The following is an 18,319-nucleotide window of genomic DNA, read 5'->3' as shown; positions in this document are numbered from 1 at the left end:
ACTGGAGCATTTTATAATAGTCAGGCTCGGCAATACAGTATGTGCTATTCTGACGATGTAGTCCAACGTGTTTGGCAAGTCGCAAACATAGAGACAGTTATCCATGATGCCTTGCCGGGCCCTTTTAAGCAGACATGATGATGCATTGATTCCACACCCAAGCGGTGTCTATTTTCTGAAACATCCCCAATTTAAAGATACTCGATCAAACCGTGAAATGTAACAGTCAATAAATAAAAGGCCACCTTTGAAACTGTGGGGTTTATGCCAGGGTTTATATACACTGAGAGAGAAGGAGAGAGAGCGAGAGAGAGTCAATTACATTCCTCGGGGAGCCACAGAGGGGCAATGAGGCCCCTGTTTGCGCCCCATCCCCCAACAAAACATGCAAAACTGACCTTCCCCCTTGGTGAATGTGAGACACTTAATTCCATACCCCCTCCTCGTTCACTCCTGCTACTTTGAAAGGACAGAAGATAACAGTTTGAAAGGACAGGAGATAGCCCTATAATCATTATTGTATTCGGTATGGGTTTACCTGCAAACAGCAACACCGCCTGCACAGAACAGCACAGCGCACACCGGTCCAATGAATGCAAGACACCATAGGATTTCCACCATTTTTCTTTACTCGGGTTTTGTATTTCATTTCCAATTGTAATGAATCACAATATATATATATATATATATATCAGTGATACGTTGTACAATATTCTCAGTGTTCTACATATTTTCTGTCAAGTTGACCGTCTGTTTGTTCGATGATTTCCAAAACGACACTTGGAGCACAAGAGTTGGGATAACGATGTCCGATTTCTCTTGTATATTTCCGACATTTGTGTCTAATATCTGTCATACCGCAGTCTTAAATGATGTTGGACGTCCACACCGGCAGCGAGATGGCGAATGGTTACCGACAGCGACATCTTGAGGCCGGCACGATAGCTCCAATTAAAATCCCGTGACGTGTTGCTTGTTGATAAGAGAGTCAACAGAAGAAGGAAGCTATTTAAGTAGCTACTGAATACGCACAATCCTCTAACCTTTGTCGACGTACGCTTCCCAAGGCCTCTGTTTATTATTTCTAGAAAGAGATTCCGTTGAAGTTTGAAAAAAACCGTGCCTAAAATATATTTTAATAATTTCATTTTAATGAGGGGCGGCCCGGTGCTCCAGTGATTAGCGCGTCGACCTCATAGTGCAGAGGTACCGGGTTCAATTCCAGCTGCGGCCTCCCTGGGTGGAGTTTTTTGCATGTTCTCCCCGGGCCCGTGTGGGTTTTCTCCGGGTAATCCTGCGCTATAACTGATTTCAAACGTTTATAGTTTTCCCGCACCTGATATATCGCGTGGTGAACTTCATAAAGATGCTACTTTGTAATAAAAAAAAAACGATTCACATCTAATAACAGAATAAGAGCCACACTGAAGGGAGTGGAAAGTGTGGTGACTTTAGCCGTTGCACTTTTAAAATGTCATACCAACGAGTTAAAAAGCAGTTTGTTTTCAAGGCGCACTGATGGAATTGTGGCTTGCATCACAAGCTTCAGGGTTGCGTGTTGTGCCTGTGCCTGCGTTGGGTTTTTCTGGATACCACATTCGTCCAACGTGCATGTTAGGGTCCAGCTCCAAATTTGTGGACTCGCTGTATTTTTGGAGTCCGAAAATCGTTCTTTTACGAAGTGGCAGAAACATGACCTGAAGTGAAACTCGATATATTGTCTGACGTGACATGCCAAGCTGCTTGCTGTTCCACCCAAACCCCGCAGGAAGCAGTGATTCTTATTTTCTATGGATACGATGAAGTCGAGATCAGATTTTGAAAATCGGTTATCGTGAATGCCATGGGCCAGAAACAACAACGAAGCCGATTTGTTCAAAATCCCGGATGTGATTTTTGCCCGGAGATCGAGCACGATCGAGCCGACCTATCAGTCGCTCTCCCAAATCATTCGTGCGCAATCCTTTTGACGACATGAAATTGCAGCAAGATTTCACTTCACCGATTATTTCAGCAGACCGCATTGACGTTTGCCACCAGAGGTCATTGCCGCCGCTCGTTTTCTAGGTGCTTTATAACGGTATAGGTAAGTGCTCACCTGCCGTCTTATGCTATTATGAGCACACGTGCGTGTGGATTTCAGATGAATCCTCGTCACCATTTAAAAAGGAGACCCAGGGTTTATCTTTTTTTTTCATCTCTCTCGTTGTATGAACCTAAAGTGGTGAAATACGAGAATAGTTCTCTATTGACTGCTTTGTTGTCTCAGTGCTTGGCAAGCCTTTACTGAGCCACGGGAAATCTTCCGGCACACCACCAAATTGTCATCAAGTTGATTCGCAGCTTTCCGCCATCGACCCCCCAACCGCTCGCCATTCAGTCGCGGGGGACCATCGAGACCATCCGACGAACATTCACACCCACGTACGCGGCGTCAGCGATCGGGAACCGATCTCACGCTGCCCACCCGCAAGTCAGGCGAGTGGACCATGACACCATCGGCGACTTAATATCAGTTGATGGAAAATCAAAGGCTCGATCAATATATGGATTTGGCGCACTAATGATATTTTCCAGGCCCCAGCCTGAACTCGCGAGCCCCCGGTTTACAAGACCGGCGCTCTAACTATTGAGCTGTGAGACCAGACAAAAAATACCACCCGGTGCAATTAATTCTTTTTCGTCAAGAGCACAAATGAGGCTTGTCAGTTCAATGAAATGTTGGGAGTATTGATTCCGCCCGTTCCGGGTGAAGGGACCGTCTTCTCTCCGACATCATTTTTAAGGGCATACGCGGCAGCCCAACGGGGAGTTCTGCGTTTGGGCCTCGTCTTTGAGCGTTTCCGCCTCTCTCGGCCAAACAAAAGACAAGCAGCCAGGAAGCGCGGCAGCCAATCGGCTGCCGTCTTACATTTCGCCGGCGCGTCGGTCCAGTCGGCGTTTGCTTTTTATGAGAGCGGCAGGCAGGGCAGCTCGCGGAGCCGGAGAGAGCGTGGCTGCGCTCGGAGCAGGCTGAGGGCTGAGGGCCGCCCTCCGTGTTGAAATAAGCATTGACATGTCACACAGCATTGTTAGACGTGCATCCGCAGAGGTAAGCCCAGATTTTCATTCTTTCACTCATTTTACTCTGTTGTTCAGGCATCAGCCGGAGATGAGCCATGGCCTGAGAACCGGGTGGGGGGGGGGGGCAATGTTGTCACAACACATTCTGGAATGGGAGCTGAAGAGATGAGCCTAGCACGGTACTTTGAGCAGACTGCCGCGGCTGCTGCAGATTGGCTCTCGGCACGTGACTGGCGTGGGCCCACTCGGTCAGAGTATTTGGGACCCCAAAAACAAGTTTCCTTCTTTGGTGGCCGGCGCTGGCTCGCGTCGTCCAGGTTGCGGGCCCGTTGAGGTCTTCCGGAACGGGAGAGGCGGCCGCCATTTGCAAAGGGGACGCCCCGATGGAATGAACGTACGGTCGAGTACGGGGCGGCGCGCACCGTCGGCGATTGGGTCTCAGCCAAACCTGGATGGAAACGTTCACACCAACTGACTTGAGCGCACACTCTTTCCCCTTGACGCAGAAGCACGTCTTTCTCTGAGCTTCTCGCTGGTTCGAGGGTGTTGTGGTCAAGTCCCAACGCTCTCCGGACGCCCGATGAATCTCATTCATCGCCGCCTACGAGGGACTAGCCGACGCCCGATTGCGCGCGCCGCCGCCCGGCGTTCTCCGCTTCCGACCGTCGGCCGTCTTCGTGAACGTCCCCTTTTCCGTCCCTCCGCCCCGAGCGTCCCGCCGACTTGTATGTCGGCGGGAGGAAAGAAGAAGGGTCGGATGTCCCCCGACGAGGCACTGCGGTGAGATCTCATTTCATCGGGCCCCGGTTTTCCAGAACCTGTCCCAAGGGCAAACGGGTTTGGCGGAATCGCGTTTCTACGCGTATTTGGCTGGCCGTTTTGCTTCCGGCGCGCAGATCGGTCGGCGTGCTTCTCCGGCTCCGTCTGCCGCCGTGCTCTTTTGCCGGCAACCGTTAAATGATCCGGTTGCGATCCTGCTCCGGACGCGCTTCTGCGGACTCGCCTCACGCTTGAGCCGAGTTCAAGCTCACTCCGCGTTGCCTGAAAGAATGACTGCACCCACCCGCGCGCTGCGCTTTCTTTTCCGCTCATGCCTTTCGTTTCCCGGTGGGAAGGGCCGATTTGCATCGCGCCGCTGCTTTTGGTTCGGTCTCTCTTTTAGGAGTGTCTCCTCGTTGACCGCTTGCGCCGCCGCCGAGGGCTGCATGCGATTTAGCATGTTTGTACTTTGGCGGTGGGTGCGGTTACCGCGATGAGTGTCAATGATCCCCACCGGGGGGAAATGTCAAGGCTTTCCACTTTGTGTTTTGCCCCTGACTTGCGCAACTATTTGCGCAGTGTGGCCTCGAGGCAAAAGGGAGAAAGGACGTCTTGAGACGGCGGACGGGGGAGACCTGCGACGTTTAAGTCCTCTCCTTGTCAACACCGCGGGCATGGTAAGCCGCGATGCGCTCCTTGTTGACGGCACTCCGCGGGTGCGCCGCGCGCTTGTTTTGCGCTGGCGTCGAGCGCCCCGGAGGGAGAGAGAGAGAAAGCCTCGCGGGAACGGATGCCGTATCCCTCCGAGAGCGCCAGAAGCCGGTCCGCCGGCCGCCGAGCCGGTTTCGCGCGGCCGCGGCCTTTCGCGCGTTCCGACGGAGGGATTAGGGAGCGGCTATCGAAGCGATAGCCGGGAGCGCTCCTCTCCGCATTGCGGCGCTGTCGCCGAGGAGCTCCGGAAGCAGAAAAGCCGATGCGCTCCATTCAGCCCGACATCCAATCGGGTAGCTCGGAGTGCCGCTCGAACCAATCGGGCGCCTGCAGCCGAGGTTGAAGATCGACATTGGCAGGAGGAAGCGGCGGGGGAGAGCGGGCCTTCCGCCAGACTTGGAACCATCCTGGCCCCGGTTTCACGACGCCCTCTCTAATCCAAAGCCGAGACTCTTTGTGTGAGTAAGGATGGAAGGAAGGCACGCCTGTCGCTTTCCCTCATCGAAGGGCGCGGATGTTATGGCGGTGTGGGGCTGGGAAATGGCCGGAGCGGCGCGTTGTCTTTTTTGAGGCAGTTTCTGCCCTAGAGTTGCCCGTCCTGTATTTGTCCTGTGTTGCTGTGGCTTCTTGACGACATGAGACGGTGGCAGCGCTCGAGAAAGCCACAATGACTTTTCGCCGCCCTCGTGATTTTCTTGGTGCATGGTCTGTGTTCATGGCTGTCACATCATCGCATCGTTTGCCGATAGAGGGGTGGGGGCGGGGGGGGGGGGGGCTGAGGAGCAAGATCGATTTCTCTCTCTCTTTTTTCTTTTTTTAAAAGCTCTGCTCTCGGAATGACGTCACCGTGCCTACAAACCAGGCTGATGTCAGGCAGGTATTTAGACACCAGACGGTTATTTGCATCGGAAAAGGAATGTTTCTTGAAGGACTGACGAGATTCACTGAAGTTGGGAAGGCAAGCCCATTTTCGAGCGGTAGGCATGCACGATGGTGGCAAAGCACGACCTTTCTGTTCGATCGGACGATGGCAGTGAGCTTATCGTCTAGTGGGAGCGCGTTTCAGTTGACGCGCGGTCGGGACGGGGGACCCTCGGGTGGAACAAATATTGTCATGAATTGCACCCGGAGAGAGGAGGAGGTATTTATTTGAAGGACTCAGCTCTCTGCAGGCAGATCGCATCGCAAATGAGAATCTGTTCTCAACTGCCTTTCCTTGAAATGAATAAATCAATAGTCAAATAGTATCGTGATACTGGAATCACGATGTCGTCACTATTCTACTCTTACAGTGGTCTGTGTAAACCGTCGGGTTGAGGGACACTGGGGTCTTTTGCGATCGCTATATGCGATGGCTAACCTCTGATTGGCTCTCGCTTTTGGTTTTTTTTTGAAGGTGTCCGGAGACGGTCGCGGGTATTGGCAAAAGCCTCAAGTGCCCAATGTTGAAAATGGGCACCCACAGCACAGCATGCCCATTCCGTTGTCTCGTAGCGCTCCGCAACATTCCGTTGGTCTTCCGTTGTCTTCTGTCGTCCGGACGCTTGTTGTCTCTTATCTGCTCTCCCAGCTGCCGCCGCCTCGCCACTCTCGGTCCAATCCCGAATCCTTGAGCGGACTCATATTAGGACTTGAGACGGGTTCATTTGACTAGATTGAGCGCACCAAGCCGTTGCCAATTCCTGGCCCCGGCAAAATTGTACGCCGAGGGTCTGGGCCCGGCCCATCACGATCACTCGGAAATGAGCGCGGGCGAAGATGCCCGAATAACCGCAGCAACTCGGAATAATCCACAAAGTCCCACGTCGGCTTTCCCGTGCATCGTCAACGGAGCGCGACCTCCCTCCGGCCTGAGCGGCTTTCCTTTTTGTGCGTTCCGATGCGGGATTAGACGAGCGAGATTGAAACGCGGCTTTGGCCCGCTGACCATATGCTCGCCACCCCCGCGCTAAACAACTGCTTTCGTTTCTTAGAAGGTCGGTGCCATCATGGGAAAAAAAAAAAATCACAAAGAAAATCCTCGTTTGGCCTTCGGGAAATCCTTCCCGTGTCAACCTTCGTAGCGTCGCTCCAAAGCGATAGAAGTGCTTCACGTTTGCACTTCCGCGGTGTGCTCGCTACATGGTCGCGCCTTCACTCAAGTTCCTTTTCCACACAAGCGCAGCGGAGGCGGTGCAGAAGACCGACGCTCTGACGGAGAAAATGGAAAGCTCGACGCCATCGAAAGGTGAGCATGAATCAAGCATCGTGTAAAACTTGTGTCGTCGTCCATGTGAAGTCGGCCTGTTTTGTTTTCGACTTGCCGTTTGGAATTATGGTCACGCGTTTCTACACGGTACACTCATCATCGGCATGAATGCCGTATTTACTTGGGGCTTTTGATTATTCATTGAATTTTACTTGATTTTTTTTTTTCCATCCCCGAGTGGAAATGATCCTACTGATTTTTCATTCTTGTTTTTGCATCATTCCACTCTGGGGGGGGGGGGGGGGGGGGACACCCCCCCCCCCACCAAAACAACAACAGCACCTCAAAGAAAGGCCATGATGAGTGTATGCGATTTCAATCGCAGAGCATAACCGCACGCGACCTTAACGAAGGCCATCACGGAGCCTCAGCGGATTGATCTCAAACCCTCGTGCGCAACTCCAGACACGGGCCCGGCGGAGCGGACGACCCAGAAACGAAAGATGCCTAGCCCCTCTCCCTCATCAAATGGCCATTCGTCTGCCGATACCTCCCCCGGCCCGCTGAAAAAGAAGAAGAGGAAACCAGGTGCCGTTAGCAGCGGCAAAGACCAGGTGACGAACAAAATAGCATCTCTTCGTTGTGAAGTATTTCCGAGAATTCCACTCGAAGCTCTACGTAGCGCCGTAGGCCACGGCCGCTCGGGGAGAATCGCCCGGCGAGTCGAGTCGAGTGGCCCGTTTTTGCATTTGATTGCGTTTATGTTACCGTGGATATGTCGCAATTGATGAATGAAGGCCAAATTTTGCATTTGACTCGACTCCTCCGTCGATGCCGTTCGTTAGCTCCTAGGTTAGGATTTTTGGTTGTTGCATTTTTCCCGTCAACGGTTGTCTTATTTTGCGCCAAATGTCAAACCCGAGCACCCGCGGACGCCCGCGGCGATGACGGCATTACTTTGTTTTCTCCGCGGCGCACCTTTCGGTCGCGATTGTGCATCTCTGCTCGGCTCGGTTGACCCCGGCCGGATTTTGACCCGCCCCGACTTTGTGTTTCTTTTTGCCTGCGTTCCAGTCAGAACTAAGACACGGTCCCTTTTACTATGCGAGGCAGGCAGCTCTCACCAGCGACCCTGTCGATGTTGTACCGCAGGACGGCAGGAACGACTTCTACTGCTGGTTGTGCCACCGCGAGGGTCAGGTGCTCTGCTGTGAGCTCTGCCCCAGGGTGTACCACGCCAAGTGCCTCAAACTACCGGACGAGCCCGACGGCGACTGGTTCTGTCCAGAGTGCGAGGTACTCGCCGGGGAACATCTTGCGAGCGGAAGGCTGCCGGAAAACCACGATTCAAAGACCGATGCTACTTTTACTCGAAAGGACGGTTTTCCTCTCAATGTTCTTGTTGTTGTTGGGTTTTTTTTTTGATTAGAAAATAACAGTCGCCGAATGTATCGAGACGCAGAGCAAAGCCATGACGATGCTGACTATAGAGCAGCTGTCTTACCTACTCAAGTTTGCTCTCCAGAAGATGAAACAACCGGGTGTAAGTATGGCGCTGCGGCCATCTCACGCTCACTTAGAAAGGCTTTTCCATCTGCGAGCGGAGCGAGACGCTTCAGCCCGGCGTCAAAGTTCATTTCCCCTTTTCCGATTGTTCATTCTCACCGATTTGCGAGCACCCGGGCGCATTTTCCCTCGGCATCGCGGAGCACGCCGACGGCAGCAAATCAAAAAAAAAAGGTCTCATCCATCGGTCTCGCCGCCTCAAAGCCGTCCTCTGTTGGCTCGAGCATGAGACTAAACTCATTTGCATGCGGAAAGAATCTCATCGAACGCTCCCAAACGTCGAACGAGACCGGGCCTGTCAAAAGTCACCACGCAAGCCGGCGCAGTGAGGATACGGCCGCCCCTCTCGCTCTCTTTCAGGATCATCCCCGCTTGTCATCTCGCTCCCCCCCACGCAGCTTCCACGCAGAGAAAGACTTTTAATTGGGTAATAACCAGACCACTAACAAGTCCCTGTCTTGCTTCCTTCCTTGACCGCTTGTGCTCCTTTTGTTCGATGCCGCTTTTTGCGAGCGTTTCGTGACCGGCATGTGACGGTAGTGCTCATCCGCCATAGTGGGGGAAGGATTTGCAGCCACTTGGTGTCGTCTGACAGAAAAACAAACAAAACCCTTCTCTCTTTCCCTCCATTCGAAAGACGGAGCTCTTCCACAAAGCGGTTTCTCTTGATCAGCATCCAGACTACGCCGAATACATCTTTCACCCGATGGACCTTTGCACTCTTGAGAAGGTAAAAAAAAAAGGCGTCCGTGCGGTTCGATTTGAAGTAGACGCGCGGTTCGTGCCTGTCGCACCGTTGAACTGCTCTCACGTCCCCAAAACAAACGCGGTGTTTTGCGTCTGCAACACAGAACATCCAAAAGAAAATGTATGGCTGCACAGAAGCCTTCTCGGCAGATGTCAAGTGGATTTCGCATAACTGCATCATCTACAACGGAGGTGGGTTGCATATTCTAGCCCGGGGGTGCCCGACCTTTTTTTGAGCCGAGAGCTACGGTTCAAGCGATCGACCCGCTACCGCACGTGCACGCACGCCATGATGACCGACGGACCCGAACGTGAACGCAGCAGAAAAAAATTGGGTGAGAAGGAAACGGCTGCCTTGAAAAAGCTCGTCCAGGCGCTACGGGTTGCCGTTCTTTGCCGCGGGCCAATTGCGGATGAAACCAACTTTGAATGAAAAGAATCAAACATTTTTAAAAAGACGTAGCGCAGTAGCTCGGACGGCGAGCTGCGATCGCAGACTGCTGACCGCTAACGACTTCCGGTGGTGCAGATCACGCGCCAGCGGAGGTTCAAGGTGGTCTTCTTCCTGATTTAATTTTTGAAATACTTTTGGGTGAAAGTGAAACGGGAAGGACGCTTAGGGTACAACATCTATGATATTAATAACAGGCAGACCGACACAAATCTCTCCCCCGCCACAGCCCTCGCGATGGCCTCGGGCCCGGTCCGCGCGGTCGACGAATCGGGCACCCCTGTTCTAGCCTCTACAAACCAAAATGAGAAGTGTCGAAGCCGCAGTCATATGAACAAGCTTCAAACTCGCGTCACGGACGGTAACCGACGGTAACCGAGGTGATATTTTCAGGCAACCGCAAACTGACGGCCACGGCGAAAGTTATCGTCAAGATCTGCGAGCACGAGGTGAATATATGCGACCCGCGGCATTCTTTTTGGAGTGGAGATGAATTTCCAGCGACCGATTCGGCTAGCGTGATTTTTCTCTCTTTGCAGATGAATGAGATCGAAGTCTGTCCCGAGTGTTATCTGTCCGCTTGCCAAAAGAGAGACGACTGGTTCTGCGAACCGTGCGTGAGTAGGACTCGTTTGTTGGCGTCGCGACGAGTTTGCGTGCCGCCTCGCGCCTCGGCCTGCGGGCAGCCCGGCTCCAGTTTGTCCTCGTGTGTGTGACCGCAGGGTAGCCCTCACCCTCTGGTGTGGGCTAAATTGAAAGGTTTTCCCTTCTGGCCGGCCAAAGCTCTGCGCGACAAGGACGGACAGGTGGACGCTCGCTTCTTCGGTCAGCATGACAGGTGGCAATCTTTTGCGCTTCGCAGACTTGACTTTGGGTCCGATCTTAAGCCGCGGCGTCACCGACGGGTCGGAAGGTGACGTGTTTGTTCACCCCTTAGGGCTTGGCTCCCTTCAAATAATTGTTACCTCATGTCCAAAGAGATCCCCTTCTCTGTGAAGAAGACCAAAAGCATATTCAACAGCGCCATGCAGGAGATGGAAGTCTACGTGGAGAACGTGAGGAAGAAGTTTGGCGTGTTCAACTACGCCCCCTTCAGGACGCCCTACGCTCACGACGACGGCTTTCAGATGCTGCGGGACCCTGCCGACCCGTCGTCCGCGCCTTTCAAGCCGGAGAAGCGGGAAAAGATCAAATTGAGCTTCGACACGACGCCATCGCCAAAGATCTCCCGGGCCGGGACCGCGTTGTCCGGGGCCGGCGTCGGGATGGCGGCGGCCCGTCGGCTGCCTCTCGCCGACGTGCCTCGCTCTCCCGTGAGCGCCAACTCTTCTGCGCGCACGGGCTCCGATGGGGAGGACGCAACGGACAAGGCCCGTCCAGACGGTCGGGGAAGTATTGGAGTGGAGCCGGCGGACTCCGCAGGTATCGTGCCTTTCATTTCGATGATGTGCCGTTACAACCGGAGAACTTTGGTCCCCCGAGATCTTACTGATCGGCAAACACTTCTGCGCAGTGTCACCGGCTCATCCTCGACCACGTCAAGATGAACATTCAGTGGACAGCCCCAAACCGGCGCACTCGCAAGCCCCCGGCAACACCAAGCAAGAGAAGACGCATCTGACGGGAAGCATTTTGAATCTTAATCTAGGTGAATCCGTCGCGTCAGAAATAACGGTAATGATGACGCGGTGTGTATCGCGATACACCATTCAGGCATTCATTCTAGGGCGGAAACGGCTCCTTGAGTCATTCGAGGACCTCGGTCCCGAAAAACAACAACAACAACAACAAATGCTCCAGGCAACCGAACCCGCTCATTTACGTGTACACTGTCAGGAAGAAAATGTCACGCTAACCGCGGCAACAATTGTCCATGCGTCCAACTTCAAAATAAACCTGACCAAACAATTTACGGACATCAATGCCTGGTCACGCGTATATTTTGAAGTTGTTCCCAGCATCGTGTCATGACATAACGGCTGACTTGTCTCGTCTTCCAGACCGTGTTTGGAGCGTTTGTTGCCGTCACAAACTGTTGCTACAGACAACAACAACAACAACGTTCTCTTGAAATAATGTTCAATCGCTAATTAAGGGTATTAAAAAAAACAAACACTGAATCATAGTGACATTGTGTTGCACGGCGCCCGTCGCCAGCATCCAGCGTTCGCTGCGGCAGCGGGAATCGCTGCTAGCAGCTAACGCTGTTAGCCGTTAGCTCAAGTTAATATGCCAAAATGTCAGCACACTTTGATGCTGACAGACTGACACAGTTGCCATTCGTTCCTAGTGATCGCGTTTCAATTCAGCAGACTCACTCAAGTGCGTCGTTTTAGCCGACAGATTTCCTGCAGTGGTGACGTCACTTTGTTTCAAAAGCGAAGGGGAGAGATTTATGGGTGGAAAATAGTGCGCTGCTATGCACAGTTTACATTGAAGCGTAAAATGTTGATGATCGAAAAATGAGTTTGTCGTTTATTAAGTAAAATTGTCTTCTTTTGTCTTCTGTGTCTTTAAACAAGCAATTTAAAAAAGAAAAAACTCAATACCCAATTATTGGATAGAATTTTCCGTAGGATACCAAAATATCGGATCGCTGCAGCACCAATTCATTCTTGTCGTGTTGTTCCAGATCGGAGTAAAGCCGAAATGGACCTCAAGGAACTCAGTGAAACGGTTCTGCAGAAGCTGGGCGCCACCGCCCCCGTTCTCGCCTCTCCAAAAAGGCGGATCAAGAGCCGTTTCCAGATGAATTTGGACAAAACCATTGAAAGCTGCAAAGCACAGCTCGGTCGGTCCACGTTTCCTGGCAGACGTTGATTCTGTACGCTCGTTTTGCAATTGTGCTTTGTTTCTGGCTTGGGCCCGCCAATGCTCTGGCAGGTATCAACGAGATCTCTTCTGAGGTGTACAAAGGGGTGGAACACAGCGACTCTGAGGACTCCGAGGCTAAACCTGGCTCTAGCGACAGCGAGTATGCCAGTGATGAAGGAGCAAAGGTCCAAGATTCTCAGGACAGCGCACCCACTGAGGAACCCCGGAACGAGAGTAGAGACCAAGACCGGTCATCTCCGGGCCAAGCGAGCAAAGCCAATCCGCCGGCGGCGGCGCCGGCGGATGTTAGCGCGATGCCGGCTCAAGAAACGATTCCCGAGAAAGAGAGTCCAGAGAAGACCGGCCCCCCTGCACCATTGCCTGGGTCTCAGGAAAAGGGACAGGTCAAAGAAGATACAAAGCAAAACGCCCCTGCGGACGATTCAGACTCCGAGGGGCAGCTGGTGATTGACCTTGGGGGGGAGCAGGCCAAGAGGGACAAGAAGAAGCGCAAAAAAGAAAGCGCTAACGCCAAAGAGCCGGCCGCCGCTAAGCCTGAAGGTGAGATTTTACGACTCGGTGAGTGTGACGTCAGGTGGAATTTTTTTTTTTTTTTAAACAAGCACGCTTTTTCTTCCCAAAGGCAAATCTCCGACGCCTCCGACATTCCCATCTCAAAACAGCACAAGCCCTTCCACACCCCCCAGTGTTGCCTCGCAGTCCCCCCCGGCCATTCCCGTCACCGTGCTGTCCCTCACCGCGCCGTCCGCCGCAAACGTTAGCCTCGCCACCGTTTCCGCCGCCCCCGCAACTCCGCCCTGTTCGTCCTCACCCGCAGCCTCCGCCACCCCGGGATTGAAGAAACAGCGCCCTCTGTTGCCCCGAGAGCCGCTGGCGGGAGCGCAGAGCGCCGCCAAGCTCCAGAACCCCTCGCCCAAATGGCCCGCGTGTCAGCAGCGGGGCCGGCAGCCTTTGGCGGCCGCGCGAATTCAAGCGGCCTTGCCCAGACCGGGCGCGACCCAGGCGTCCGACGCCAACGCGGCGTCGGACCCGTCCTCTTCGCAAAGCGCACGCCTTCAGACCAGACGGTTGATGAAAGGTAGCGAAGCCCGAGACCGTCACCGCCAATCTCGGAATCGTTTCAGTAATTTGGGTCCGTTTGCCGTTGAGCACATCAGCTGTCCCCCCGGTGTCCGGCTGTCCGCCGTCCGCGTCGGGGTTCGACACGTCGTCTGCATGCTCGTCCGCGGAAACGGAGGGGTCCATCTCGACGGCGTCGGCAGACGTTGCTGCAGATATCGCCAAGTACACCGACAAGGTAAGCATTTTCACGCGCGGCGATTTCACGCGGCGCGAGAACGGGAGCGGCTCATTTCCGTGACAGGTAATGGACGCCATCAAAGGCACGGTGACTGAAATCTACAGCGACCTCTCCAAGAGCACTCCAGGGAACGCCATTGCTGAGGTATCCTTTTGCACAACTCCTCACACTTTTTTTTTAATTTAGAGTTTTGTCTTTTTGTTTGGATGTTGTTGTTTTTAGATGAAGCGGCTTCGAATTGAAATTGAAAAACTACAGTGGTTACATCAGCAGGAGTTGTCGGAGATGAAGCACAATCTGGGTGAGGGCTTCTTTCACCAGCTAAATACAAAGTATAAACTCCACTCAACACGACGTTGTTTCGCACCTTTTTTTTTTTTTGAGGGTGGGGGTGTCCATAAATCACACCAAACCTAAAACACAGATCAATCCCATCTTGTCAAGCAGACACGTTCCCTCAACCAGGGTCATGCGATGCATTTTGTGACCATGAACGGAATTGTAGAGCTCACGACGGCCGAGATGCGGCAGAGTCTGGAGCGGGAACAAGAGCGCTCAGTGGCGGAGGCCAAGAAACAGATGGAGCTGGAGAAGCAGCAAGGAGTGGACGAAACCAAGAAGAAGCAGTGGTGCGCCAGCTGCAGGAAAGAGGCCATCTTTTATTGCTGCTGGAACACCAGCTACTGCGATTACCCGTGTCAGCGGGCCCACTGGCCAGAACACATGAAGTCCTGCACCCAGTCAGGTAAAAGCGGCGCTGGCGATCCGCCCAAGGAACTCGCCGCCACTTACTCGCTGTCCAAACGCCGCCGTGTCTGCAGCCGCGGCTCCCCAGCAAGAAGCCGAGGCGGAGCCGGCGGCGGACTTGTCAAACAAAGGAGCGGGACGGGCGACCTGTGAACCAAAGGCTCTCCGAGAAGCACCGCTCTCCGCTTCGTCAGATACAGACGGCGAAACGGAGAGAGGCGGCGACAGCGCGGCTGTCGCCTCAACCCAACTGGGCTCGACTTGACGTCGTTGCCGCAGTTTGTACACGATGATGTTGTCAAGAATTCCCCGTGGCTGTGGCCAAAGTCTTTTTTTGGGATTTATTTGTTGGCGGCTGCCCGCGTACGGTGTTCGTTTCCTATGTTTTGAATGTTAAAACGAGACTGACGGCAACGGTTCCTGAGGAGGAGGGCCACGGCCTGCGGTATCCGCACACTCGCCGACCAGCACGCACCCTCTCCAAATGAAACCCTTCAACCTCTTTTGGAAGCGCACTACCGTACTGACAAATGCGTCTGAAGAGTTCATGTGCAATGACGCCCGTTTCCGTTTGAATTTTTTTGCGACACCCGCTGCGTAGCGCACGACGACGAGGAGGAGACGGTTTCTTCTTCCCCAAGTCGACTGCACTGAATTGGTTATTGAAAAATGTTCCATTGGCTATGGTGTCACCATATCGCAAAGGCCTCCTCGGTTATCTTTGGTCCGAGTGCTTTGGCCCTGATGGAAAATCGCAATGTCATATTGTCTTGCTCGCTTTCGGAAAGTTTGTGCACCGGGAGAATTTGCGCGCTAGCGGTAATTGGATCGAGATCCCGATCGGAAGCTCTATCGCGACATCCTTCTCAAGCCGACGTGCACCAAGGTCAGCATGTCCATGTTGACAAAGATATGACACGTCAACAATGTAAAAATCAGCCTCACATTCGTCATCGTGGTTTGCCACACGCGAAACATTTGCTCGCCTGCCTGAGGTGACACTCGCTTCCCACTCCAGATCCGGAGGGTACGAGGTGAAGTCGGGCCACCCCTCGGCAGCGATTCCGGCTTCAGCTCTTCGGGGAAAGCTGTTCACAAGGCGTAGCGTTTGGGATGTTTTGACCACTCTTCCGGAAGTGCAACTGGGAGGTCACGTACGGATTATTACATCCTGAACTGACGTAGAAATGCCTTTCCAAAGACTCCCGGCTTCTGGAGGTGATTTTTGAGGGTTTCATAACTTGGTATGCAGCGGCAAGGCGGCAAGTTTCTTGCCTGCCTCCATCTGTGCTGCTCAACAACCTCAACTCGGAAAAACGAGTTCCACTGCCAACGACCAGCCAAAAGGTAGAAACGGTGGCACTTTATTTATTTTCTCCATCATTTGGCTGACTATTTTTTTTTTTTTCGTTTCCGCACGTGTACCTGAAGAGCACATTGACAATAAACAGGGCAGACGGACTGACGTCGACCCAACGCTCACGCCTAACTACTTAATTGCATTTCAACACACCCACCGTCACGGCATTCAAAGACACCAGCGTGATGTAATACTTTAAGGACCCGCCTTTGTTTGTTTGGCCATTTGTTCTAAGTAGTAGAAAACAGAAACCGCTAAGTATTTCTTTCTATACAGTCACTGATATCAACGAGTACACAGATGAGCAAGTAGAAAAAAAATTATAATAATCAAAGGGCATCACCGGTCGGCGGCTGATGTTTCCTTCCCCCTCGCTGCCGTCTCGCTGATTGTTTACACCCAAAGTTCTCTTAGGAATGGCTGTCGGGCGGTGGGCGGTCCTCAGAACTGTGGAAAAGAAGACAAACCCGGGTCACCTGACCACTTCCGTCTGTTGAAACGCAACGTTCACCGAGTGGCGGCGCGCGCCGACAGAGCCAAACAAGCCCGAACACCGAGTGAACGTTCAAGCATAGGGGGGGGGGGGGGGGGGCATTCTTCCCCTCGCTTACGTTCTTGAGGAACTCCTCGGCGACGATACGGGCTCTGGCGTTCACGGACAGCTTCATCTCGCTGATCTCCTTGTCGATCTCCTCCATGAAATGGAGGACAAAGTCCACCAGCTTGTGCTTGTACATCTGCTCCGTGTGGAAGTTGGTGATCAAGAAGCTTATATCGTAGCCCTGCATGAAGAAGTTTGCACGTGTCAATTGGAACATTCTACTGTATCGACAACCACCATACCGGGCAATTGGGCCACCCGCGACCTTTTGCTTACCTCCACTGGCTTCCTCCTCAGAATGAAGAAGTTCTCTGCCCTCATCATCATAAAGCGCATGAACTTGTGGCAAAGGATTTTCTCGATCTCGTCAGCCTGAGGTGGCAGACAAGGGAGGACATTAGACAGAAAAACAGCAGAGTGATTTTGACAGGAGAACATCCAAAAGTCAAAACACGAGACACTATTCCTCTCTACTTACGTTGCACATCTCTAAACACCCTTTGCTGGACTCAATGAACCTGGGCTCATTTTTCGGGAATGCACATTATTATTATTATTATTTTTTTTTTTTAATCAATCAGGATTTTAGAGCCGATCGGGGAGTAAAAAAAACAACAACAGATAACCGATCGCAGTCAATCCAATCTATTGAAACAAATTGTTTATTTACTGTCCAGTCCACATCAGCTTTTAGCGGCTGCGGGGGACTGAGACTAGGTCGGCTTACCAACATTTGCAGATAAATTTTGACGACAGAATAAGAGACATTTTTAAGACACGTGGGAACAGCTTGAGGTTCTAAAATAGAAAATGTACAAGACGTCTCCTTGGATGTCAGTGAAATCCAAAGGTTCCAAAAGCCGATTACCTGTTTGACAGCTATGCTGACCCTGACAGAGTTGATGGACCCCTCGATGAGAACCTTCTCCTTGTCATTGCGGCTGACCACAACAGCCTGAAGCAGCAGCTCCTTACTGCTCCTGTGAAACACAACAAACACGATCATCCGTCTGACATTTCACACTGGCGTTAATTAAAAGGCGAAAGCACAAGTATATCTCAAATGATCCTACATGAAAATACGTCCAATTCCTGGGCCTTGCATGTACCGCGAGCATTTTTTCCGCCCTCGAAGATTGCCTTGTGCGAGTTCGCACAGGTTCAGACTTGTGTGGAAGTGGCATACCTGACTTCCACCTCGGGCTTGTTGTGACGCTCCACCACCTGAGAGGAGAAGTTCTCCAGACACAGGGCCGCCTGCAGGGTGGCCCTCACAGCGTTTAAGTAGGGACGGAGCGTCGCTGTCTGACGACAATTTGGACAAAGTCAGTGCTTGTATGTTTTGCACAAAAATGGAATTAAAGTCATAAAACATCCGGATCCGAGGAGAGATGTCCGGTGTTGAAAGCAAGCCGAGAGTAAAAAAGATGAACAGTATTGAGGGACCCGTCTAATGACAACCATTTGGATCCACATAATGATTTAAATGTTCACGATTACCAATGCTTTGAACGTGATGCTTCCAGATGGATGTTTACTCTGGTCATTATTTTTACCGACCCACTTGATAAATTTTAACACAGCATTCACAGCTATCGAGGGGGCAATGAAGCTTAAAGAGAAAATTGTCATCGATGCAACCCACTTTGATACGAAAACCGCATTTCAACAGACACAGGAAAATAGCATGGTAACTGTGGGTGTAGTCTGCTGCTGCCAAATAACGCACGACTATAAATGAACTAAGTAAAGAGACACTTGAAGAGAAGACTTACCATTTTTGCCCTGGAAAAGACGGAAGTTTCTAAGCCACGCCTGGGACTACCGCTTCCGTAAACCCTACATACAGCAGAAACAAAACTGACGCGCTTGTTTTCTTTAGTTTAATACGAGAACGTGGATTTCGCAACGCTATATGTATTTCTACGACTAGCCTCTTTATTCCGCCCGTCTTGTGTAGATGTTGTTTAAAACGAGCACACCTCGACGAC

General features: G+C 52.3%; 1 protein-coding gene and 1 pseudogene across 2 annotated transcripts; one reads left to right on the top strand and one right to left on the bottom strand.

The window, feature by feature from the left end:
- Positions 1-5,362: 5,362 nt before the first annotated feature.
- LOC147201917 (MYND-type zinc finger-containing chromatin reader ZMYND8-like) lies at positions 5,363-15,849 on the top strand (annotated as a pseudogene). Its single transcript, XR_015101561.1, has 21 exons — positions 5,363-5,410; positions 6,693-6,760; positions 7,187-7,335; positions 7,796-8,017; positions 8,151-8,264; positions 8,648-8,714; positions 8,925-9,017; positions 9,139-9,226; positions 9,879-9,934; positions 10,025-10,102; positions 10,208-10,323; positions 10,423-10,907; positions 10,999-11,133; positions 12,118-12,276; positions 12,369-12,860; positions 12,943-13,398; positions 13,478-13,617; positions 13,684-13,764; positions 13,843-13,921; positions 14,126-14,365; positions 14,442-15,849. The product of XR_015101561.1 is annotated as an MYND-type zinc finger-containing chromatin reader ZMYND8-like (transcript).
- A 139-nt stretch (positions 15,850-15,988) lies between these two features.
- LOC147201916 (actin-related protein 2/3 complex subunit 4-like) lies at positions 15,989-18,263 on the bottom strand. Its single transcript, XM_086117144.1, has 6 exons — positions 18,104-18,263; positions 17,515-17,633; positions 17,197-17,308; positions 16,605-16,700; positions 16,339-16,509; positions 15,989-16,174 (listed from the first exon to the last, which is right to left on the bottom strand). Exons 1-6 carry the CDS (start codon positions 18,104-18,106, stop codon positions 16,169-16,171), a joined length of 507 nt encoding a protein of 168 aa, XP_085973270.1. The 5' UTR covers positions 18,107-18,263; the 3' UTR covers positions 15,989-16,168.
- Positions 18,264-18,319: the final 56 nt, after the last annotated feature.

The sequence above is a fragment of the Hippocampus guttulatus genome, chromosome 8 (genome assembly GCF_054856545.1).
Source record: "Hippocampus guttulatus isolate MCC_2025c chromosome 8, RoL_Hgut_1.0, whole genome shotgun sequence".
NCBI lineage: Eukaryota > Metazoa > Chordata > Actinopteri > Syngnathiformes > Syngnathidae > Hippocampus > Hippocampus guttulatus.
This window is presented reverse-complemented; position numbering and strand designations above follow the sequence as displayed.